Here is a 25,286-nt window from a genome sequence, read left to right as displayed (position 1 = left end):
TCTGTATCCTCGCTTCCAATCTGAGATGCGGTCTTTTTTTATGAAAAGGAGAAAATTATGATTGATTTTAGGTGGCTGCGACACAAAGTTGGGGAAAGAGGTAGATATTTAGTTTGTTTGTTTTTTGTTGCTGTTGTTTAATAAAATGTCATCTTCTGTAACGGGCACCACGGTTCATATTACTGGCAGTATTTTAATAACAAAAACATGTCAAATTCACCTATAAAGGTAAGAGAATAGAAAGGCACTGGTGAAGAGCGGGGACTGCGCTGTTTCCAGGTTTGCTGCTACCCCTTTAAGATTTGGTTCGCTTCCAAAATGACCGAAGTGTTGACAAGCGATCCTCCCCTCATGGATTATTCAACAAGTGGCTGAGCCCATTTAGCTAGCTGTAGCAGCCGGAGTGGAACAGAACAGAAGGGAGGGATTAATTTGGCCGTTGTAGAAGGAAGGAAGACAGAAAAAACAGAACACACCGCTCATTTTGAACGAGAAATGTAAGATACGAGTTAGCGAAGGAGACCGGTTTCACGGGCGCTGCCTCCTCCTTGTCGAGCGAAATGCTGTGTGTGAGGAGAGGAGAGCAGAGAGCCGAGACGATGGAAACTTTGTGGTCTTTCTAGGAAGGACGCTGTGCAGGACTGAGGGACGCAGGAGGTACACGCAAGCTGCTTTCTTTTCATTTAGTCTTGTAGAGTCCGTGTTGAATTCAGACATTCATGATTATACTTGGAACACGTTTTGTAGTTTTGTATTAAATGTCGCCTTCGACGGGAGTATGTATTGAGAGTGCGCTGCACTGTACACTATATTTACGGTGCATCACGTGTCAAACATTTAAAATACATTAATACCCCAGCTCTAGTGTAAGTGATAGAGCTAGTATTGTAACTCCTCCAGTCTCGCAATTTTCAGGAGTCAATACAGAGGAAACGACAATGACGGCGGCTAGTCATTTCGATTTAAAACCGAAATGAAGCGGCACAAATGCATGTGAAAACACTTTTAGTAAGGGATACCCCAGTTCTTTATAGTGCAATATATATTTTTAAATAAAAAAAATAATAATAACAGCCTGTTCATTGATGCTGCAGTACAATAAACACATCTGAGACGTAGTGACGGGCGGTTAGATGGCAGTGGAGAGGACTCTCCTGGCCGCCAGGCAAGGGGATGTACAGACTCTCAAGGCGCTCTTCGCTGAGAAGCTTTTACATGCGGGTGTCAAAGACGCGCTGGGCGCTTCTGCCGTCCACCACGCCGCCCGGGCAGGTAAGCTCACCTGCCTGCGGTACCTGGTGGACGAAGCGGGGCTCCCAGGGAACGGCCTCGCCAGGAACTGCGCGACCCCTGCCCACGATGCCGCCGCCACGGGCAACCTGACCTGCCTGCAGTGGCTCATCACGCAAGGAGGCTGCCGGGCAGACGTAAGTAAAAAATCATTTTTCATGTTGCACAGCAGGTAACCGTTTGGAGTCTCGGGGCAAATCGGAGTTGTGTTAAATGGGCTGCAGAAGAGGTGTATCGGCGTTTTTACAAGAGTTGGTTCAGCAGGTGCATTTTAACTTAAACCTCGAATACGAGCCAGGCATGTTACAATAATAGCTAGTTATCCCAAGTGAGAATGCATTTTTAAACTGAAATTTTATTTTTTTAGCAGTTTCATTCAAGTGCTGTGCAAATCGTGTCAAAACTTTTTTTTTCTCCTCACACGGACAAACCTTTTTCATTTGCAGAATAAAAGTATTGTCAAGTGCCAATAAACAAGAGCCAAAGCACACCTATTATTTCCAATGTTCTTGGGTGGGTGATATTCTGTAACTGATTACTTAAATGTATCAAAGGAAGCAAAGCTTTCCTTTAGCAAGAATGACGTGCATGATTGTGAGTGTTAATCTGTTAAGTGTTTCAGTTAATTGTTTATCTAGATATTAGGATACAGAATAGTCTTTGTATGCATTATTTTTGTCTTGCTCATTTGGACTGTTGTTTTTAGTGTTCAAAGAAGGTGAATCAATTTTACGTGAAGTAATCAAAAGGTTTCCTTGTGAGGAAGGAAGCCTTTGCACAACCTGGGTGTAACGATCTCGAGGAAAATGTGTGTTCCCCTACTGATTATAGATAGATAGATAATACTTTATTAATCCTGTAGGGAAATAGCGGGATTTATATCTCAGTTTGTCCATTACATTGCTGGCAGGTTTACATGACTGGAGTCTCTGAGCCTGTGAAGGTTTTGTTATCTAATGTTTATCCAATCAGTTTCATCCTTGGTCAAATCGTGCTTTTCCCTATGGGTTAATGTCTCCTCTTTCCTATCCTTGCTCTGAAATCCCCTTCTCATGCATGTGCCAACTTGAGCTCTTCCTGGTCCTTCCTTGAAACATAGTTTGCCTCTGTCCAAGGCCAGCCTGATCGAAAAATATTCAAGATGCCACCTGGCACTGGCAAGCTGTCTTCAGTCTTGTGTGTTCAGCGGCGTTTTCCTCCTTAATGAAGTGTTTCAGATCCTGCAACTGCACGGCCTGTTTAAGCTGTTAAAAGTCTTTCAGCTTCAGGCTTGAAGAGGCATCCTGCAGCCTAACCCCCATCGAAACTATATGAAAGTATTTGCATTGCGGTGACAAGGAGTTAAAAAGGAAATGTCTCACAGTTAAAGGACAAGAATTAATGGATAATCATGCATCCTCTGAGAATATGTCTGTCCTGGCGAGGAAGGGAAAGGAATGAAGATAGAAGCTGTTGCAGACATGCTTCTAGGGTAGTGCCCAGTGACAAATCAAACATGGTTTTGAAGGAAAGGCAAAGAATGAATCTCTAGGATTCCGACAACTCGCTTTTGAAGGCCTGTTCACAGTCATAACGTGTAGTGTGACTCCTGTTGTGTCCCCTAAGCACTCTTAGTGCTGGCTGTGAATCTCTTCATTCTCCATGTGCCATACAGAGCTCTACAGGAAGATGAGAGTTGTGTTGCACCATAAAACCAAAGTGCAGACAATCGCAGAGCCTGAAAGCTACACACTATCCTTCTGCTCACTGTATTCTGCAGGGCAGTTATCTGCTGCAGCAGTGCGTGCAAAATGTTATGAGTGAGTCCCGTCAAACTTTGGACTGATTTTTGAAAAGGAAAGGGGAATTAATATTGGCGATATGGAGTTCCATTAAACCATGCGGTTATCCTTAAAAGTATTCCAACACAAATAATGATGATTTCAGCATTACAAAAAAAAACCGTAATGCACTTTAGAACCAACCATATCTGTTTGAAATAAACGTGAAAAGTTTTCATGGTAGCAGCATGGTAGTTTTTATGCCTTCTTGTTAGCTACTCAATCTGTCACTTATGTAGTATTGATGCTGATTATTCACAGAAGTCACACTTCCCTTGACTGGCATTTGTTAGCCTCTGATCTCTCCCTAAAAGTGCAACATCTTGCTCTTACACAGTGATGGGAAGAGTTTCAACCAGATAAACTCCAGTGAATATTTCAAGACTTGTAAAAGTATGTCATGGGTAATGAACCCAGCAAACAAAAATGTGGGGTAGTAGATTGGCACAGCCAGAACTGACAAAGCCACTGTGCCCTATAATTCAAAGGAGTTTAATGCATTACAGGGGATTTAGAAAGAACTCTATATATAGCCTGGGGGAAAGGAGATTAGGAAGACATAAGAGCAGAGCAAGAACAAAGATACAAGGCAGTTGGCTGTAGGGAAACGTATGTGCTTGATGTCTGAACATCCACAGCAAAGTCTGTCGGCACTTGGATCTTTTTGTGTGAAAACGCCTTCACTTAAATGGGCGTTATCTTTCTCTGTAGCTGAACAATCATTTATTCCATTGAGTTTTTTATGAGCCATTGTTAGACCCATGATTTGTAAGATCAGCAAAAAAGATGTTAAACATTAAAAAATGCAGTTCTCAACCATGCATTATCAGAAAGCCCAATAAGTTTTCCAGTGTGTTATTTACTCATAGAAGGCATACACACACGTAGTGTATTTACTGTACATCCAGATTAGCACCCACGCATACAGAGAGGCAATGACACCCATTAACCCAACCAGCATATTTTTTGGAGGTAGAGGGAAAACCAGACACCTGGAGAAAACCCACACAGACACAGGGAGATCATGAAACTTTGCACAGAAGGCAACTTGGATCACAATTAAAGCCATGACCTAAGAACTGTGAGGCAGTGATGTTAACTGCTACACCACCTTGCCACACATTTGGAACCTTTTATCATCATGGCTTAAATTGATAGTTTAACTACCATATAGAATTTTACTGTTAGACTCTGCCTTTCAAGTAACTTTTTTTCCTTGTCACTGCAAGAAAACACAGGATGCCTTGGAGAAAACATCTGAATATTAAAAAAGCAAAAAAATAAGAAACAGCTTATGTATATAACTCAATACACATCCATAATCCTTTCTATTCAGTTACTGAATTAGAATTATTATAGATTTGGAGGTACTTATATATACAGTATATGAGCACCTTCATAATACTACACTATGCAAATAGTAAGCTAAGAGATGAGTTTGTTTTAAACTGTCCAATTATGATAGTGACATTTCTAGATAAAATTGGCAGATTACTGAAAGATACTGAATTTATTTTTCTGTCTTTGCTAAGAACTTTGGTTCTCTAAATACTGTGCAGTGTCAATGATTTTAACAGCCTCTATTATTAGTCAGCTGTACTGATGTTTTATTTGAGCAAACCACACCTGCAGAATGTTGAACAAAACCTGGTTGTAACTATTAGACCTTAGACTATTAATAATGTAGGATGTTTTCATATGTATGTTTTATGAGGTCCATTTAGAGTGCTCCTCGGATTGGCTGCACAACTTTCATCTCTGTCAGGAGATGAAGACCTAGGTAAATGTATTATCGCCATAGATCGGTCGCTGCTGTGAAAGTTTTTAATCCATCATAAAAATCAGTATTAAAAAAAGTAATTTGTTAAAAAATCTTGACCCATTAAATGTTGGGATGCATTTGCCAGTATTTCACATTCGTGAGAGACATGCAGCAACATTACCCTGGGCTTTCATTGTGAACAGCCTCTCGGCAGATGGTGTGTGACAATAGGGGAACATAAAGAAGTAACAGGCTAGTATCTTATTGATCTGGGGATCTCATCCTGGCTTTTCTTACAGGATGCCATAGAATCTGCTTCAACAATGTGTTGGGTTAGCTTCTTCCAAACTCCCATGACCCTTTTCCTAACAAATGCTTCTTGTTTTTTCAGTCCTTAATATCCCTTATTTTCATTTTCACTTGTGCCCTTAGGTTCTTGATTCATAGCTCGTCACAATGCAGTTCCCAGCATTGACTTACTTCACGAGTGTGAATGCTTTTCTGGATTTGAATATAAAAGTTCTCCCTTCCCCTCTTAGTCATCTCTATTTAAGGCTAAAGAGATTGAGTTCTGTTAAGGCTGGTAATTAACCTTGTCAGCCTCCTTTGAACTGATTCCAGAGCATCACAGTTCCTTTTATTGCAATGTGAGCTTCCTCTCTGTGCTTTCAGACCCTTCTCAGTAGGTATTTGTGAACACTTACAGTACCTGGGTGCCACTCAGGGTTGAGTCTATGCCAGGGGCAGCTGCCAGGCTGGGTCATTTTGGGCTGTGCTGTGCATTGGAAATGTACTCTCAGTAGATAACTTGAGAACACTGTGGTCTCTTAGCTTGTGCTTAATGTGAGCCTTAGATTGCTCTTGGCTTTTAAACTCTAGTGCTTTTTAGTTTGTACTGTATGTTGTTGTATTTAATCTTTTCACAGTGTACAGCATAGACTTCTCTGTTCTATAAGTCCAGTCCATCACAGGACAAACACTCAGATACAGCTTATCTCACACCAGGGCCAGTTTTCCCAGAAGTCAATTAACCTACCAGTATGTTTTTGGATTGTGGGAGGAAACGAGAACCTGGAGGAAAAACTACATAAAAAAACATACAAACTCCACACAGATATCAGCTCTGGAATTGAACCCAGGGCCTTAGCACTGTAAGGCAGCAATGCTAACTACTGTGCCATCATGCCATCTGAAAATAACTTTGTGTATGGTGTTTATTAGGATGCATTCTCATGTGGCAGTTTTTTATGTCCTTGTACTGTAATGTTCCTGCACTTGTCTGTCATTCTGTGCCTTGTTTTATGTCTTTACCACAGCTTTGGTACACATTTCTAGCTGCAATACAGTTTAAATAATGTACCTGGTTTGTGCCATGATGGGACCGTATGCATGCCTGGAAGACAGCAGAGTATTTCACAGTTTTACCCTCAGATTAGACTGGAACCAGTGCAGCACTGTAAAGATTTAAAAGAACAAATTCCATGCAAAAACACTTTTCTACAAAAGGCTATTATACTGGTAAGCTGGGAAATATCAAGAGATCAAAGTTGTTTGACATAAATAAGTCTAGTTTTGCATTAGCATTTTTTACTGTATTTGTAATATAACTAAGTCTTTGTAATGATTCAGGCCCTAGACATATAAATGTCTAACCTTGACAAACCACCCTGTGTTTAAACAGTACTAGATAATATATGCATCTGCACACTTCAATGAAGGTATTTAAACCTAATTTAAACATGAGCACTCATTAACTGTTTGTATCTGAGAATCCCCTCTCTTTATAATCAGTTTCATTGATTCAGTATTTGTCAAGGGATTTAGGGCTCTTATTTCTCAAATCCCTTTGCACAAATGTATTCTTTCTCTTAAAACACACCTCGGTAATAAACCCTAGTGCGAACCCTTTAGAGAACTCTCATTTCAATTCTCTACACTTCTCTTAAAGCTGTAGCTGCCTTCAGGGACAGTGATTAAACTGCACTCATTCATTCATATTTCCATTGTGTGCTCTAATGCTACATCGCTACAGTAACTCATGCTGTTTTCTGACAAACCCACCCGTTGTGTTTCTCTGACAGGATCGTGACAGCTCTGGGGCCACTATCCTGCACTTGGCAGCTCGATTTGGCCACCATGAGATCACAGACTGGCTTCTTAAGAGCGGGGAAGGAGACCCTACTGTGGTCACGGACACAGGGGCCCTGCCCGTCCACTATGCAGCGGCCAAAGGCGATCTCCCCTCACTCCGACTGCTTCTGGGGGACAGCCCAAGGTAAGGGTGGAACAGCAGGACAGGACTGCCTCCTCCAGAGGGGATGTCTTTACCGTTCCTGGAAGGGTTATGCTGAGTGCACGAGTCATTTGTTCATTGAAGGCACTTAGGAAAAGCTAAAAGTGCTTTGTTTTGCAAAACTGCCCATGTGTTGCGATCTAATTTTCGCCTGTAAACTGCTGGATGCACAACATTCACCTGTTGGTGCAGGATTTAGTCTGCATCTGTATCTTACCTGAGCCTTATTCATCCTAGCCTTTCAGAAATGAAAATCTCTTTAATTCACACTTTCATATCTCTTGGATTGGACAAACAAAATCATGTTGGACATTTTTGGCTTATCTTATAATTCATATCATGTAAACCAGATGTATGTTTTCATTTCTAATGGTTATTTTAATAATGGAAGTGATTTGGAACAGATTTTTTGTTTGATTTTGTATATGAGATTGTCTTTCTGAATCTGCTTCACGTTCAATGCATATATCTTATCTTGTATTTCTAATCAAGAGATAGGGCTAAATAGGTGACTGGGTGGACTTTCAGGTGCTCTTATCAGCTGCTAATGTTTTTTAGATGTTAATTTGACGTGAGACTTCAAAGCAGAACGTGGTGCTTTCTACCCATTACAAGTTTTTTGTTTTATGTTGCTTGCCAGTTAAACCTGCCCTCTGAATACCTATTGTCACTGCCTGGTAACACCTTTCTCCTTATTGGCTTTTGATAGCCTGTGTTAGTGATAGCCTCAGCACAGGTATGCATAAAAAGCCCCTTCTAGCATTGCTAATAAAACTGCACACAGACAGATCCTTATTGGCAAGTACTTGAGGACTGATCTATGAATTATTCTTGTTAGATGTGGCAATTCACATTGTATTCCATCTCACAGTGAGCTGTATAGAATCAGAGTAAAGGGAAGTTGTATTAAAATTATTTTGCTTTCACAAGCAATGGCAGAATAAACAAAATAGCCCACATCTCTCACAAGCCCTTTTTGTTTAGTACTTTATTTCAGGTTTCAAAATGGGTTTTTTTTCGTGTAACAATTCATATCACCAGTGCAGTTCTAACATACTGTTAAATATGATAAAACCAGACAAATAATGAATGGTTTTATTCTCAAAACACATGCTTTTAAAATGTTGAAACATTTCTGACAAAGTATTTTTTCTGGCATAGACAATTTCTCTTGTTTTTCATCAAACATAACTCCATTGAAGACTCAAATTTACATCTACAGTCTCTATAGGAGAAATTTGTACTGACCTGTTGCCATATATGAGAAATCATCTCTCTCTGCCTCCTGCCTGTGTCCGGATTGTTAGTGCAGAGCCTGTGTCTGCTAGTTGACAGAATTATTGCCTCATGGGACTTCTGCTGCAAATTGCCCCTTGTCCAGGGGGATTGTGTTGTATGGCGATAACACAGCAGCCTTTGTTCATTTATCATGATAATGTAAATGAACCAGTGTGTCTGGTGGTAGAAAGATTTATGGGATGGGTGAGAGGTGCTTGATTTTTTTCCATAGTCTCATGTGGTCATACAATGATTGAAAAAGTGTAATCACCAATGTGAGGCAAGACAAAATATCAAGAACAGTAGGTATAAAAAGGTTCACTGAACATAATCAAGATTGGTTTTATAAAGTGCTCTTTAGCTACCATAACTCGCGAACGTCATCTGTGGGATGTTGGCCGGAGTCTGAAGTCGTCTTAGTCGTTGTCTTTTTTTTATCTTATGGAAAGAAAGGGGGCAGTGTGGTGGCTCTGTGACTAAAGATGTGTGTCTCATGGAGAGCATGTCGGGGTATGCAAAAAGACAAATTCCAATAAAGTGATCTTATCTTGTGTGCTTAAGTGCTTCTTGCAATCCTGCCCATTGCACATCAGTTTAAAGAATATCTTAAGCACATAATAAAAGTATGAACGCAATTAGCATTTTCTAAAATATAATTTATATATATATAGTGCTGATTCTGTGAAGAGTGAGTGACTTCTTGGCTGCTAAAACAGAGGCCAGGAGTCAGCCCATGTCATGCCGCTAGTTCATCTTATGCCAGCAGCTATATCACCCTCCAAGTCGCAACTGGCATCTCACTGAAGTTAAGCAGTTGAGAGGCGGTTGTGAGATCTCCTGGGAAAGCTAAGGTTGCTGCTGGAAGTGGAATTAGTGGGACCAGTAGGGGGCGCTCACCCTGCAGTCTGTGTGGGTCCTAATGCCCCAGTAAAGTGATGGGGACACTCTACTGCAAAGAAGGCACCGTCTTTCAGATGATATGTCTTCTGACTCTCCATAGTCATTAAAAATCCTAATAATCCTCATGTATGAATTGGCTTCATTACACTGCTCTCCTCTCCACTGATAGCTGATGTGTGGGGAGCTGCCATCGCAGATGGGGCTGCACATCGGTGTTGGATGGGAGTCCCCATTACCTGTAAAGTGCTTTGAGTGGAGTATCCAGAAAAGTGCTATGTACGTGTAAGGAATTATCATCTTCTTTCAGTAGACTGTCTGAAGCACAAGCCTGCAAGGCCAAGCAACACTGTAGTCTGTCAGTCGGCAAGGGCTATCACTAGGCTGTGTTTTGCTTTGGCTGGATGAGGAATGATTCCTTTGCATGGATTTGCTACTTGGAAGACTGAATTTTATTTTATTTTCATTTATGTACTCACTGTATACTGGGATTTAGGCACGCACTGGCTGACCAAAATGTTATTAACCACAAACTGAATTAATAGGCTCTTCCAGAGGCAGGGGAAATGTGGTTGGCTAAGAAATGAGAAAGGCTTCTATCATTTTCCCTGGTCAGGAGACTATTTAAAAATCCAGATCTGAATAAAAACTGCTGTAACTGGCATAAGCTCAGTCCAATCCCACACAGTCACCCTCAACAGATCTCAACTGAGAGCACTAGTGCTAGGAGAATGAGATGTGATTGGGTTACAATTAATTGAGAAACTTGTAAACGAGAATGTAGGTCACTTCCTGTGCAAACTGTTCAAGCCGAGCAAATTGATCAGTCCTAAAATCCTCGCCAGTGATCGCATGAGTGAGTGATACTACACATTAAACTGAATCTTCCATAGAACTGCGAATGTACAGTATTTTACTCATCATGCCTGGCAAGCTCCAAATTAATGAAAACTCAGTCCTTTATATATTCTATAACCAGTCTAATATTGAGCTTTTCTAGAGTAACATTTAACTGAGCTATCAACAGGTCTAAATGTAAATCATATGGTGTTGATAGTTGATTGTGTGATAAAAATGTTAGTCAGTAACTTGCTATGTAATTAGACTCTATTATTTTTTTAAATTGTCCAATTTTTGAAGTAGGTGTTTTTCAGAGCATGTCCTACAGAAATGAAGAGAATATACAGTATAGCACCCTGTAGTTTACTTGCAATGCTCCAAAGCCAGTAAAGCCCTGTGTTTTCCACAGACGTGCAGAACTGCTGAAAATTTAATCAGGCAAGGGGATGGGGCAGCACTGTAGGGTCCTTTCAGCCACCAGGATTGTTTATCCCAGGTGCCATGGTTACAAATGGTAGCTAACCAGTCATAAACTAATGAGGGAAAACAAAGACTGGTGAATAAAGGGCATATCTCTAGTACTCCCCTGTATTGTCTTAGGAGATGCTGGTACAGCCAAGATAACAGACCTCTTGAGAAGCCCAGTACACCACACAAATATATAGCTTAATAGGTGACAAGCACTAAAACCTTTAAAGAGGAGAAAAAAGGCACTAAAGTATAACTTTAAAAGAACAGGTACATTTATGTGACACTAACTTGTATCCTCATGGCACAACACTTTCTAAGTTTTTCACCACCTGTCTTCTTAATTTTGACTGTGTCAGCCTTAAGGCAGCCTTAAGAGGTTTCTTCTACAGAGTTTGTTTCATCTTCACTCTAAGTGCAACAGTTTGTTTTTCAGACTCCTGGTTGTGCTTTGTATTTAGTAGTTGCTAGTTTTCTCTAGGCAAGAGCATGCAAAAATCCGGGTCTTTACTCAAGCTTTTACTGCAGACCTCAGCAAGTAATCATTGTAGCAGAAAAGAATTATCCCTGTGACTCAGGCATCTGTTATTCCCTGTATGCCAGTATAGTCTTTTTTCCTCAATGTAATCGTGCTTAGAAGTATATAGAATAAAAAGTTAAAAGGTTCATGACACTTAATAAAACCTGTAGCTACACTGGTTACAGGAAATTGTGTTTATGAGTACTTTATGAGCTCTCCAAATGATCAAATGACCAGTGAATAGTTTTTTTTTATTTCTGATGAAACAGTTGTTGGCAGTTTCATGCTTTTAGTCAGGTAATCACTTGATATGTATCTTATGACAAAGGGGCAGTTTTAATGCATCTGTTTTTAGAAAATCTGTGCAACTTCTGCAGGTCCAGGTCCTGCAGGGCATTTATTGTATCTCATCTCCATCTTGTAAAACCGGAGTGCGAATTTTAAAGAAGCGACAAAGGGACCTTTATGCATTTGCTAGAATTATCGTGGCTTTAGGTAAATAATATTATCGAGTTTGTCAGATAGATAAAAGATTAATCAAACACTTGTGCGAGATAAGTGACCATTACCAATTTAGAGTAGTGTTTTATGGTATGTTCTGCAAATATGTTTTCCATTTTTAACAAGAATTTTCTTTTATTATATAATCTTGTTTTCTTGGAAAGATAAATGGGATTATGTGATTGTACTGTTTGTAAGGTGGCAAATTTACTGCCTGTTCACAATGAGGTTCCCAGCAAGATTAGACCTTTTCCCAGTGAATTCTAAGTGGCCATTAATGCGACACTACAAGGAATGCTGATGGCATGATTTACTCTTTTCTCCTCCATTAAGATGCTTTATATCACTGGAGCATTCTGAATACAGAGTTATCAGGTTGTACATGGGGTGAATGTCTTTTCTGAAGAAGAAAAAAAGATTTACTGCTCTGCAATTAGTGTGAGATATATGTAAAGGTGACTGAAAAGATTGTGCAGATGCACACATTATTTCTTTAAAGAGGTCAGATTGTGGTTCTTCAGATAACAACCATAGAATGCAAATTCATTGATTTTCATTAGGGCTGTCTGTGAGATAAAAGTGAATTTTATGTCTTCTGTTCTATGAAGGAAGGAGTTATGCAATCAATTAGTGCAGCTTAAAAGCTTTACCAGGGGATTTAATTACACAGCAGGGTAAGGGGAAGTTCAGGCTTGGACAGCCATAAACATCTGAACTTGTTTCAGACCTCTCCTCTAACACTGGTGGGTACAATAAGCATGATAGGGTCCAGATGAAAATTTTCCATAAGGGCTGTTAGCGAGGAGGCTAACATATTCCCCCCCCCACACACACTTTTTAACTGTACCTTATGGCTTGTTTAACTGGTGGTGCTCAGCTGTAGCTCAGCAAAAGCAGGCCGCCAGAGGCATCCTGCGATTCAGTAAGTGAACTCAGGTGCAGCAGAAGAGGAGTCCTGATGGGAGCTGCAGGCTTGCATTTTTAGAAATCAAAACAGAGCTCTCAGCCAGCACTATTACACTAACACTGCTTCATACTGAGTGAATCTGGTTTCTCCCCAAAACGGGTATTTCCAAAAATCATACAGGTCCGAAAAATTGTAGATCTAAAAATAAACCAGCTCAGAGAAAAAAAAAACATTACAAACTGAGACACTACATGCACCCGAAAGCACAGAACACTGTCAGCTGATTGTAAGCAGTCATGAAAAATCAGTTCTAAAAATACTTTTTTATGTTTACATGTACTCATGAATCAGAAGCTAGACTGTATCTGAATTAGCTGTGCTATCTGATTTGTAGCTTTCTAATAATAAAAGCCCTAAAATAAAAATATTTTATAAATGTTTTCATTAGCATATGTTAGATGATGTGTTTCCTTCATTTTAGTTCTCAGACCATCTAGTATATTTAAATAAATACGATTTTTGTCATGTAAAAACGTGCTTTTAGGTGTTTATTGGATGTCTTGCAAAGACAGTCTGATTGAGATCATGTGCTGCAGTGCATCTAGCCAGTACGAAATAGGAGAACAGCTGAATCTGACCTGTAATTCACCTTTTTACTGTTGTCCAAGGTTTGACTGAAATTGACATCATACAGTAGTGTCCCTCAACAAGGCTGACAGTTGTCCTTGCTTTGGTGGACTCTGTTCAATGTTAACCATTTTGGTTCATTTCAAAAGCAGCTTTTCCAAAGTGTTGGGAAGCCTATTCATTTGACTTTGCCTGAACAGTGAGACAAAAGCCAATATTAAGCTGTTTGAACCCCCACCAAATATTGAAATGGTCATCCACAGTAGTCCATTTCCCTGCAGTCAGTTTCCACCTGATGACTTTCTGCATTTGAAATTACTGTGAAGTTCGTTTGTTATGCTATATTTTTACTGTCCCCAGTAGTTAAAGGTTACTGGAGCTCACAGATGATTCTGCATCCATTTGTACTAAAGTCATCTAAATAGCCGTGTAGGTTAATCTTTTTATTTAGCCTAATTAGTTAATTATTCAAACAGGAAAAAGACAATGAGACATAATTCTTTTATCTGGCTCAAATTTAATAAGATATGCATCTAAAACCACATTCCTGATAGTTAAGATAAAATGTGCTTCCTTTTAATTACACCCCCGTAAGAAAGAAAGAAAGTTCACTGTTTCTTGCACAGAACTGTTGCTGAAAATATCACTTCATAAGATGCTCCATTTCGTCTCTTGGGAACCCAATGCCAGCAGCAATTTAATCAATGATTGCGAAGTAAGGAATAATGAAGGAATTTGCATCTTTGAGGTTCTTAAAAGGCATTTTGCTTTTGCTTGCTGCAAAAGACATCTCACGCCAGGAGTGGCAGCAGCGCTACAGGTCTGTGTTTCATCCTCTTGGTGGTTCTGCTCCTGGAAACAAATAAAAAAAGATGCCGGCTTTGTTTCCTGGAGCGCCTTGGCCCTAGAGTCTGTGCCTGAATCCTGGGCCTCTGTCCTCAGTGTGTGCAGCCTAGTACCTGCCTGGCTCAGTTACCCTCATGAATCATTCAGACGTCTGCCCACTTCCTGATGACAGAGCTGCGGATTAAGTGCCCTTCCTGGCTGAAATATTAAACACCTGGCTGTTTTTATTAGGAACGTTTCCTTTCCGTCCGTCCTGCTGTTAGAAGCAATGGCTTTCATGCGCACGCCTGTAGGCAGGGAAGAAACAGATGTTGTCTGCAAGAATTGTGTGACTCCCTTTTGTTTTAACCTGGTTTTCCCGAGTCCTACATTCACCAAAAAAGAGCAGCCCGTTTTGAACACAGCGAATCATCAGACAAGACTGCATAAAGATCTACAGGAAGTGAAATGTGTGCCATTCCAATAGTGTGGCAAGGCAGTGCTGTTTTGCTCTGGGATACATAAGCTTTCAGCAGGTCTCTTGAGCTTGCTTTCACCTTCAAGAAGTTCCTACTCATCAATCATCTTAGTATTTTTACATCTTTCAGAATGCCTGTCCTCAGTCCTCCCAGGAAAGGATTGTCTTGTGAAAGAAAATGTATTTAAATAATTGCATTTAATAACTCTGGGAGTACACTGTTGCCTAGAGTTATAATCAGTTTACCTGGTATATTCAACTCTGTAAAGAAATCATTCATCCATTTTCTAACCATTTCTTCCAATTCACAGTCACGGGGGATCAGAGTATCCAGGCAGGCAACGGGCACACAGGGTACACCCTGGACAGGATGCCAGTCCATCACAGGGCAAACACACAGACATGCACACCAGGGCCAGTTTCCCAAGTAACATGTCTCTGGACTGTGGGAGGAAACCAGAGCACCCGGAGGAAACCCACATGGAGAACATACAAAACACGCAGCCAGTACCCTGGGTCATGAATTTAACCCAGAGTCCCATCACTGTGAACCCTATAAACTCCAGCGCCCCTGGAGCAGCTGGGGTTAAGGGCCTTGCTCAGGGGCCCAACAGAGTAGGATTCCTCTGCCAGCCATGGGATATGAACCAGCAACCTTCCAGCCACAGGCACAGATCCTGAGCCACAGAGCCACCGCTCCACCACTGCTCTACTAATAGCAAAAGTAGCTCAGCACTAGTTCGTCCTGGAACTAGAAACAAGAAAATTGTAAAGGTGAAATAATAAAACGGACCCACACAGATCACTAGTACATCTTGCGGTTTCTTTAGTTTTCTGTCAATGTTTTGTTTGGTGGTTCCGAAATAAATGTGACATGACATAAAAGACAAGGAATTTGCAAACTTGTTTGCGTCTACAAACAAGACGCAAAACACTCAAACATACTGTATATACCCTATTACTCTGCTATACAGAATAGGTGTGAGTTTCAGAACTGAAACCTTTACAAACTTAATTTTGAACACTGATAAATCCTACTACACTCTCATAGATGCAAATCATTATGTGGGAAAAGCATGTCCAGTACCTGACGGGTTTCCGTTCACCATGAGGAAAAAACTCTGTTAAAAGACTTTTATGTTCGGGGTTCTTTTTCGTAAGTGATAATTAATCCAACCATTTCCTTACTGCTTTATCCTATGCTGGGTCGCAGGGGGGTGCTGGAGCCTATTCCGTGAGCATAAGTGATAATTATTTTAAATACATATTTTTAATTTTTTTGTCATAAAGGGGATACTGTTAAATGTCATCTAAGTGCAATGTTCATACTTTAAATATTTGTACTAAGGATTTCTTTAATACCCAAACGTGCATTGTTCAAGGCGTTAGCAGGATCAAGCTAAAATGCAAAGGCTTGACCTCATTAGCCTGGTGTGAAGGTGAGGATCTTTTCTAGGTTAATAAAAATAGTCCGGTGATTGGTTATTTCCTTTTTCCTCTCTCGCGTGTCACTGGTGCTCCTAAGCCACCAGCAGGGGGTCCACCTCTGGAGCCTGGAATCTGAATCTCCTTATCTGAGACATTGCTAACTTGACAGTCAGTGTCCAAATAAAGCTGAGCCTTATAAGATTACTCCCTGACCTCACACTGTGACTGCAGCATCTGGGAGGGAGGGTGTCATCACTGGGCAGCCTGGGAGAGAGAGAGGCTGCTTTCCAAGCCCATTGATGCCAGGCAGCAAAGATCCCTGATCTAATAGTAATGATTTATGTGGGTCTTTAACAAATGATTTGTATGGCGGATCTTTTCACGCCCGTTTTAAAATAGAAAACAAAATCATCAAAAACATATTGGCATTGGGTGTGTCCCCCACACAAAAAGCCAAAGTAGCTGTTGGCCATATGCTGTCATGTAACAAAGATTGCTTTTTGAAATCATATTTGCACTCCAAAGTGCAGTTTCATCAAATTATCATGTCTCCTCATTTTAAACTTCTGCCTCCTTTTTGGTTCTTTCAGCGTAGTCAATGCCCAAACGAAGAATGGTGCCACACCCCTTTACCTGGCTTGTCAGGAGGGTCACCTGGATGTTGTCCAATACCTGGTGAAGGACTGCAGTGCGGAGCCTCGCATTAGAGCCAGTGATGGGATGACACCTCTGCATGCCGCTGCCCAGATGGGACACAGTCCTGTCATAGCCTGGCTGGTAAGACACCGTTCTATTTATTGGACTGGCACCCTCACACTTGCCCATCTCACTGCGATCACAATCACCTGTATCAATCCCCATCCTCTGATCACTTTCGCACAGAATCGTTTTAGAAAGGTTCACATCAAGCTAACAGCATAGGAAGATAACAGAGCAAGAGTTTTGAGAGCAGGGGCTTATCAACACTCACATTTTTACACTATGCATATACCAACGAATAATGTATTTCTTATTCCTGTGAAAAAAACTCAATAGGTGTTCATGCATGAACAGTTAAACATATACTAGCCACATGATCTCCAAGCCATGTTTCTCAGTGCCTTAATCTGACTTTGTACTAACTGAGATGTGAGTTGAAATGGCAGTGAAGAGACTTCAGCATATCGGAACCTACTCCTATTGTACATACAGACAAACAAATATAAATTCATAGGTCATTTGGCAGCTGTTGGTATCTTGTATTCCTACATTGTAAACATACGTATCTCGCAAAGATGTTGTCTGAGTGAGACTAATTAGGTCAATGTGATATGTAATCTGTAATGCACAGACACCATTACAGTACCTCTCCTGCATATCTTTCTATGGACCCTTTCTTGGGTCTCTGTGAGCAACACCATTCCTACAAAACTTTAGGCAAAAGCCTTAATTCATGCCCTTGTATTTATTTTAGTTGATTGCATTAGAAAGCATTTTGAAAAGAAGGAAAAGAGACAGGCGTGCAGTGGTTAGCATTGCTGCCTTGCAGTGCTCAGACCCTGGGTTCAGCTACAGACCCGGGGTGCGATCTGCATGGATCTGATATGTTCTTCTCATGTTTGCGGGGGTTTCCTCCAGGTGCTGTTGTTTCTTCCCTCAATCCAAAACCATCCTGGCAGGTTAATTGGTTTCTGGGAAAATTGGCCCTGGTGTGAGTGTGTGTGTCCTGTGGTGGACTGACGTCCTGTCCGGGTGGTACCCGGCCTTGTGCCCGCTGCTCACCAGAAGAAGCCGTTGGAAAATGAATTCTAGGAAGTTGCTGCTCCTTGCGTGCGGTGATTTTTTTTTCTTTTTCTTTGCCGTTCCGTTCCCCTTGCGTCCAGATGAGCTTCACAGACATCAGCCTGATGGACCGGGACAGCGACGGGGCCACTGCCATGCACTTTGCCGCCAGTCGCGGTCACGCCAAGGTCCTGAGCTGGCTGCTGCTCCACGGAGGGGAGATCACCTGCGACAACTGGGGCGGGACCCCCCTGCACGACGCAGCGGAGAATGGGGAGCTGGAGGTGAGCTGCTCCCCAAAGGGAGAATCTTTAGTGCGTTGACGCCATGCACCATTCATTCTGCATCTTTTTTGTTGCTTTCTACCTGGAATCCAACTCTTATTTTAAATGCTGTGCTTTTCTGGCTGTAGTAGCTCTCCCTTCTTGTCTTTGGTTGGATAGAGTATGCCATTCAACCGTAAACAATAAACTAAAGGACACCGGTAAAATATAGGGGGAATTGCATTACTGGCTGATAACCAGAAGCACGTCTTTACACAGAGGGTGGTGGGAGTGTGCAACGAGCTACTCAGCCGTGTTGTGGAAGCCCATACCCTGTCTTCGTTCAAGAAAGAACTGCATACCATCCTAAGATCAATTAGCTGCTAGTAACTAAACAAGTTCAATAGGCTGCAAATGAGACGAGGGCACTCAGTCCTTCTTGTGTTGCAGGAAAAAAAAAACACTTAGACCCTTGATCGATTTTATTTTTCTCTTTGTTTTTATACTTGAAAGCAGACAACCTCACAACATCAGTTGGTGTGAAAAGAAGGCTCAGATTGTTTATACCGAGTTTATCTGGTGAAACCTGGCTGGGAGGAATCGGTTTAGAAGAAGAAATGGAAATATATGATTTGCGAGCGCCTAGTACTTTTTTGTGAGGCGCATGAACCTGTATACTGTGGCCTTGAGCTGGCAGGTTCTGTGGTTTGGTTTCGTATTACAGTAATAGGATTATTTGGAGAATGTGTTCAAGATCTAATTCTCAGAGCATGTTGATGTCCTGCACAGCCCACTGCTGGATGATAGCGGGGTGAGACCTGTGGAATTCAGATTCTGGCTGTCACTTGAGCCATTCTCCTGGCGCCTTTGAAAGATGGATTTGTGTTTTATTTCCAATTTGTACATCCTGTAAAAGGTGTTTTCTCGATTTGTTTCACTCTAAGGTTCTGAGCTGTGTTGGTTTAGTGAATGAGTGCTGTAAAAACACAACAGGACTCGTATATCTGTGGTATGATTCCAAACCAATGGAAATATCAATCTGGTATTAACATTGTTATCACTATAGAGTTATACTGTCTGTGACAGTGTTACCTGTGCCTTTCCACGGCAGTGTTGCCAGATTCTGGTGGTCAACGGAGTGGACCTGGGTATCGGAGACCATGATGGCTACTCGGCAGCAGACCTCGCTGACTACAATGGACACAGCCAGTGTGCCAAGTACCTGCGTACAGTGGAAAACATGGTGAGTGAGGCCTACAGCCAGCCAAAAAGCACAGTCTGAGCACCTGGCCATTCCTATCCTTCCTTGTGGCATCCAGATGTACCTGTCAGCTTCCAGGGTTCCATCAATCAGGACACGGGTAACATGATCATGAAGCCTGGTCAAGCCAGAATAATACAGTAGGATATACTGGTTTAAGGTCAGTGAAGTGACGTTATCATCTAAATCTCTAATTCAAATTCTTTGTTGCCACAAAGCTTTCAAAATGACCAGGGAATAAAATACCCTCTAACCTCTTTTTATTCAGAATGACCATTTATATAGGTCATTTTGTTTTCTTTTGATGTGCTTTAACTTTGTTCAACATCATATAGTAGCTTTATAAATTTTTTTATTTGTTGAACAGGTTATATTTAGAATAAATGATAATAATAGTATATGTGATATAGTATGTACGTTTGCATTCTTCTGGATATGTTGTATTTTTCACAAGGGCAGGAACGAGCTGATTGTACCTCCTCTGTAGAAGTGAGGTATTATGCTCCGTTTCTGAAAGAGTACAAGTCCGTGTCGCTGATCATGTGCTTCTGTGCATTGTGCTCATAAATTCTCAATTTTCTTCAGAGCACATTTTCAGCCCCCCTGCCCTGCCGGCAATCAAGCCAACAGGTCTTTCTAATTATAAGAAGTCTAAATATAAGAAAGTGGCAGAGGTGGCTGAGCAGAACAGTACTGCAGTTCCAGGCCCAGGCTTATTTTCCTCTGACCTGTATTTTTATCTCTCTAACTCTGGGGAGGTTGGGAACATTTGTTCCGCACCCGGGAGATCAGTGGAGAAGAGTGTTATTTTTTTCTGGAGCTTAGAGGATGTGCAGCAGAGCTAGAGGGGAGATGGGGAAGAGTTGTAAAATCCAGCCCTCTCTGGTCTGATCTGGAGCTGTTGGCAGAGATCCGGATCGAGATGGGAGTCAGTAACGTAAGGAGCGGTTTTATTGAGCTATCTGTGCTTTCCTTCTTAGTTTATTGTGGCGTTGAAGCTGTGAGGCTGAGGAGTGTTTACTACAGACCTGAACTGTGTTACTGCTGATGGGGGAAGCACCGCTCAGCTGGGATAATTAAAACGAGAGCTACTGCCATTCGATAAACATAAAGGGGGAAAAACGCTTAATTTACTCTCTTAACTGCACTGCTGTACTTTGAATCACGGCTAAAGCTCAGACATGGTTTAACAGCATGGAGTCTTTTTATGCGCAGACTATGTAGTTCTGTCTTCTTATTAAGTGGACAAGGAATTAGCAGAACGGTCTTACATCTGACACTGAAAAGTCAGAAAGGGTGGTGGACTTAAATACAGCTTGTGGCAAAGTGAAACAGATATCAGTTTGTGTTTGGTTATCAAGTGCTCATAAAGACAAGGTGGGAAAAAGAGTAGATGGGGTTACATAAGGAAGTCTGGCATACAGTCAGTTGACTAAAAGGTTTCATCTTTTGATTTAACAGTTACATCTTCTAATACGGCCAATGAATAGCACAATATATCACTGAGAACTGTAATAAAATAACAGATTACAATACTATTTTCAGTGTAAATGAAAAGGCCACACAATGCTGTGCTTTAGTGTTCTGTGTGCTTTGGCAACTTGTGTATAAAATGTAATGAAACCTGATTCACAGGTGCAATGGCGTTATAATGCAGAGTACAGAGGTCAGAGTCATATATTTAGATCAGAACCTCTGTGTCTGGTACTAGGTCATAGAATGTAGAATAGGTTGTACAAAGAACATTCTCAAAATAGGGTATAATAAAGAAGAACAGGTTGAATTTCAGTGTAATTACTTTGGACCAGAAGATAATCTGTACCAAGGCACATGTTCAATTAACCCTTGTTCTGAAATCCTGGCTTGACAAACTTCACCATACTCAGGTATGCTGTTTCTGACACAAAAAGTGATATTTATGGAGGTCTTTACGATTACATTATAAATTGATACGTCTTGGGTACTAGTTTTACAGAGAGCTGCTCTTTGATAAGTTTTAAGGCAGATCAAAACTGTTCTTCCTGCCACAGATAGCACTCAGGCACCTGATCCCTATATCCAACACTTCATGTGAAGATCACCAAGACAACTGATCTTAGAAAATCACATGGAGCAGTTAAAAAACATTTTGCTTAGGCCCCGACTTCACACAGAAAGTTCAAATCTGGAGGATGTCACTAGCTCGGACTGGGATTCCTAAGTGCCGAGACATGATTGGCTGTGCACCACTGGGGGATTCTGTGGTGAGCAGCAGTGACCTGCCAGGCACCTGCAGGCTGGCTGTGATGTCAGCGGGAGATGTCACAGCTCCAGTCCAGTGGTCACTAACTCTCCTGTTAGTGCACAGTGGAGCTTGCCACATGTAAAATGACAGGTGGCTGAGCAGGTGGGTGTGTCTCATTCTCTCCCAAGTTATTGCTGGATAATGAACCTTAAAACAACCAGCATGTGTATGGACAAGGTATATAATGATGACAAATAAGTGGTGATGCCAAATTAAAAAAAGCATAAATGGAGAATAGACTTTAAAGCATAGTTCATATATGTTTGTGTAGCTCGTCCCCCACTGAGATTTGATCTCTGTCTCCCAGGCACCTCAAGTTACCACACACAGCAGTGAATTCTGCTTCTTTAAAATGCTGGCCTCCCATCAAGACTTGTGAGGTTCCTAGAGGGCTGTGTTATAGCAACAGCTCCAATCTCATATTCCTGAATGGTTACAATATTGTCAGGCTTTAAACACATTTGTGTTGTAAAAGCTAAGAAGGGGGTACAGTCTTCTACTTGACTACAACACATTTATCCTGGTAATGGCATTGGTGAGTACGTGATCAGTGAATTGGCCATTTTATACTTCTGACCTGTGTGACTCATGGGCTGTCCTTGTTACCCCCGACAGAGTGTGGAGCACCGTGTCCTGTCCCGGGACCCCTCGGCTGACCTGGAGTACAAGCAGCCCGACTCCGGCCATTCCTCCCCCAACACCACCAGGTCCTCCCACGTCCAGCCAGCCCGCTCTGACATGGGCTCGCCCTCCAGCACCCTGTCCAACTACGACTCCTGTCCCTCCAGTCAGTCCAGCACGGGGGAGAAGAGGAGCGCGGTCACTGCAGGTCAGTGTCCGGCTCCCGTGTTGCAGGGAGTCCGCAAAGCATCCACACGCTGCGGAGCTGGGCGGAGATTGTGCCTCTCGCATCCTATGGGCGTGTTTGAGATACAACGAGGTCATTTTTACATCTCAGACAAATAACCTAAAATACACTGTCCAATGCAGAAAAAGAGAAAAGAAAGCCACACATTTTAACATGTTAAACAGTGATCTGAACCCTGGTATTACATATTGAAGAGGGCTTTTTGATGACTTCCTTGACTTTCTGCAGGGGGTTTTAACGTCAAAGCCTAGAGCGCCAGTCTGTATCTGTTTTTCTGGGTTGCTAACGTCGAGACTATGACACTGGGACCGGAGGCGTTTTTTGGATGAGACGCCCATGTGTTGCCCATTGTCACAAAACAATAGGAGAAACCCCCCACATCCGTTGGAGAGGAAAAGATTCCATATGGCTCGTTGTGTTTAATGTGTTGTTGTTGTTGCTTGCTCTGTGAAAAGACAGGCAATGCCATCTAGTGGTGAGACATAAACCTGCATGTGCTGTGCCCTTGGCTTCTCAGGTTTGCCAGAAAATTCAGGTTTGTCACTGATCAATGTTCACTTACTATTCACTTCAGTCTCTAACAACATTTTTGATTTGAACATCATAATGTAAGCGTTTCTAAAGTGTAAATTTTTGTCATTGCTTGCAGTTTTAATAGATTTGTCTCTGGTTTCTTGATAGCAAAGACTTTGTTGCAGCATGACTGAAGGGTAGATAATAGATAATTTACATATCTGAGCCTCACCAGATCAGAGATGATCTCAGTTTCCATAGAGTTAATTGGAGGAGAGAGCACAATTCTTCCCCTTTGATGGTAAACTGGTTCACACAGCAATGTTCCCCACTTACACAGCTGGGTGGACAGGAGCAGCTGGAGTCAAGATCCTCAGTGTCTGCCGCATTGACTCAAACCTACAACCTTCTAGTCATGACTTACCCACTTTGCCATGCCACCCTCATAACGAGGACAGGACTCATAAATCAAGGTTATTTCCACCAGCATGATGCTTCATTTACAGGGTGTTCTAAAGTTTGTTTTTATTAAAAATTCCAAACATTTTCAAATGTGTATTTAGAAATTGTCAGACAATCAGAGATTTTAGGGTTCAAGCTGAATTGAGTTTTTTTGGTTGATATTATTTTTGTAATATAGAATAACCAGTAGCACAAGACTCATTAGACACAAAACAATCATGCATGAAAAAAACATTCTTGTGCATCTTGAGGTGGCTCAGCACAGACCTTCCAAAAAGTGCTGCGATGTTTCAGAGCTGTGTGCGATCGCTTGTCTTGGGAGACGTGTGAATTGCTCCATGAATGTATTTTAGGGCCTTCGGGAACAGCCATCTCAGACATGCAGACCTACATGGACATGCTGAATCCAGATACGGGAGCCGGGACCAAGAAGAAAGAGGTGTTGATCGCAGCCCCCCCTCCTCCTCCTCCAGATTTCCCTCCCCCTCCCCCTCCCCCTGACTCCTCCAACGTGCCCCCTCCCCCACCCAGCTACCCTGCGCCCAGCCCCCCTGACGACTCGTCCTCTGCCGAGATCTACCTGAAAGTGAAGAGCAATCTGCGGCACGTGGAGAAAGAGGTGAGATCATCCTGCACCCTGCGCCCCCCCAAGCCCTCAGCCCTGCGCCCCCACACGCCCTTGGCCCTGCACCCCAACACACTTTCAGCTCTGCAGCCCCTCATATGCTCAGCCCTGCACCCCCACTTTCATGCAGCCCTGTGCCCCCACACATCCTGAGCTTTGCACCCCCACACGCCTTGACCCCTGCGCCCACACTTGTAGCACTGCACCCCCACACTCTAGCAGTGCTGAAGTACCCTTCAGCTCCCCACACTTGCCTTAATCAACATCTCACTGTGACGTACCGTACCTCCAGAAACCAATGACGTACTGTACCATTTGTTTGCAATGTGACAGACCGATTAGCTGGAAGTCATAATTAGTCCATCATTGTTTTCTTTCACCTGAGATTTTACAGCGGTATTTCTATTTGGACTCAAAGGTCATATTGTGCTTAGTGGAAACCACCTTGGGGAAAATTAATACCTACTGTATGTAATACCTTACACTTTTCTGGACACTCTACTCAAAGAGCTTTACAGGTAATGGGGACTCCCCTCCACCACCACCAGTGTGCAGCCCCACCTGGATGATGTGACGGTGGCCATAGTGCACCAGTACGCTCCCCATATATCAGCTCTCAGTGGGGAGGAGAACAGAATAAAAAAGATTCATAGATGGAGATTATTACGAGTCCATGAGTAGTAAAGGCCAAGTGGAAATTTGGCCAGGACACCAGGGTAACACCCCTACTCTTTTCGAAAAACACAATGGGATTTTTAATAACCACAGGGAGTCAGGACCTTGGTTATATGTCTCATCTGAAATATAGCACCTTTTTTACAGTCTGTAAAGTCACTGTAGCACCTAGTGTAGAAATACACCAGGCACACAAAGTGAAGCCTGCTCTTATGTAAGCATATTTACATAGTGAGGGTGTTGGCAGTGAAGCAGAATTTCTAGCAGCAAACACATTTTAAAAAAATAGTAATTTTTTTGCTTAAAAATTCTTTGCATTTAAATTAATTGTGTGTTTCAACAAGTTGCACTTATAACATATACATGCTGCTCAGTTCTAGTTTAGCTGTGTTGCCTGGCACATCTCTTGAACAAATAGAGGGGAAACAAGCCTTTGACTACTGTTTATTCTGCAGTGCAGCTGACCTGGTAATAACCCTCACACTGTTAATCTCTGCATCCATCAGACCACGACTGTAAAGACGTTTTGAGGACTAGAATAAACTTGAGGGAAATCGCTGGGGTGAGATGACATGGGTTCCCAAAGGGATTAGGAACAGGAATGCTGGGTAGTCAGCTGGGGTTTTGTTAACTAATCACT

At 42.0% G+C, this 25,286-nt stretch overlaps 1 protein-coding gene across 1 annotated transcript in view; it reads left to right on the top strand.

Annotated features, from left to right (window-relative positions):
- The first annotated feature begins 1,133 nt into the window (after nucleotides 1-1,133).
- The window catches only part of espn (espin), a 61,667-nt gene continuing 37,514 nt past the window's right edge, over nucleotides 1,134-25,286 (top strand). Inside the window, exons 1-7 of the mRNA XM_088938115.1 lie at nucleotides 1,134-1,427; nucleotides 6,954-7,147; nucleotides 16,525-16,711; nucleotides 17,797-17,979; nucleotides 19,070-19,201; nucleotides 22,119-22,332; nucleotides 23,700-23,965. Of these exons, the coding sequence (XP_088794241.1) occupies nucleotides 1,134-1,427; nucleotides 6,954-7,147; nucleotides 16,525-16,711; nucleotides 17,797-17,979; nucleotides 19,070-19,201; nucleotides 22,119-22,332; nucleotides 23,700-23,965 (1,470 nt within the window). The remainder of the gene's footprint in view (nucleotides 1,428-6,953; nucleotides 7,148-16,524; nucleotides 16,712-17,796; nucleotides 17,980-19,069; nucleotides 19,202-22,118; nucleotides 22,333-23,699; nucleotides 23,966-25,286) is intronic.

Source organism: Atractosteus spatula, chromosome 20 (assembly GCF_055471065.1).
Source record: "Atractosteus spatula isolate fAtrSpa1 chromosome 20, fAtrSpa1.hap1, whole genome shotgun sequence".
Lineage (NCBI taxonomy): Eukaryota > Metazoa > Chordata > Actinopteri > Semionotiformes > Lepisosteidae > Atractosteus > Atractosteus spatula.
The sequence above is the reverse complement of the archived record's forward strand: the minus strand, read 5'-3'. Positions and strand labels throughout refer to the sequence as shown.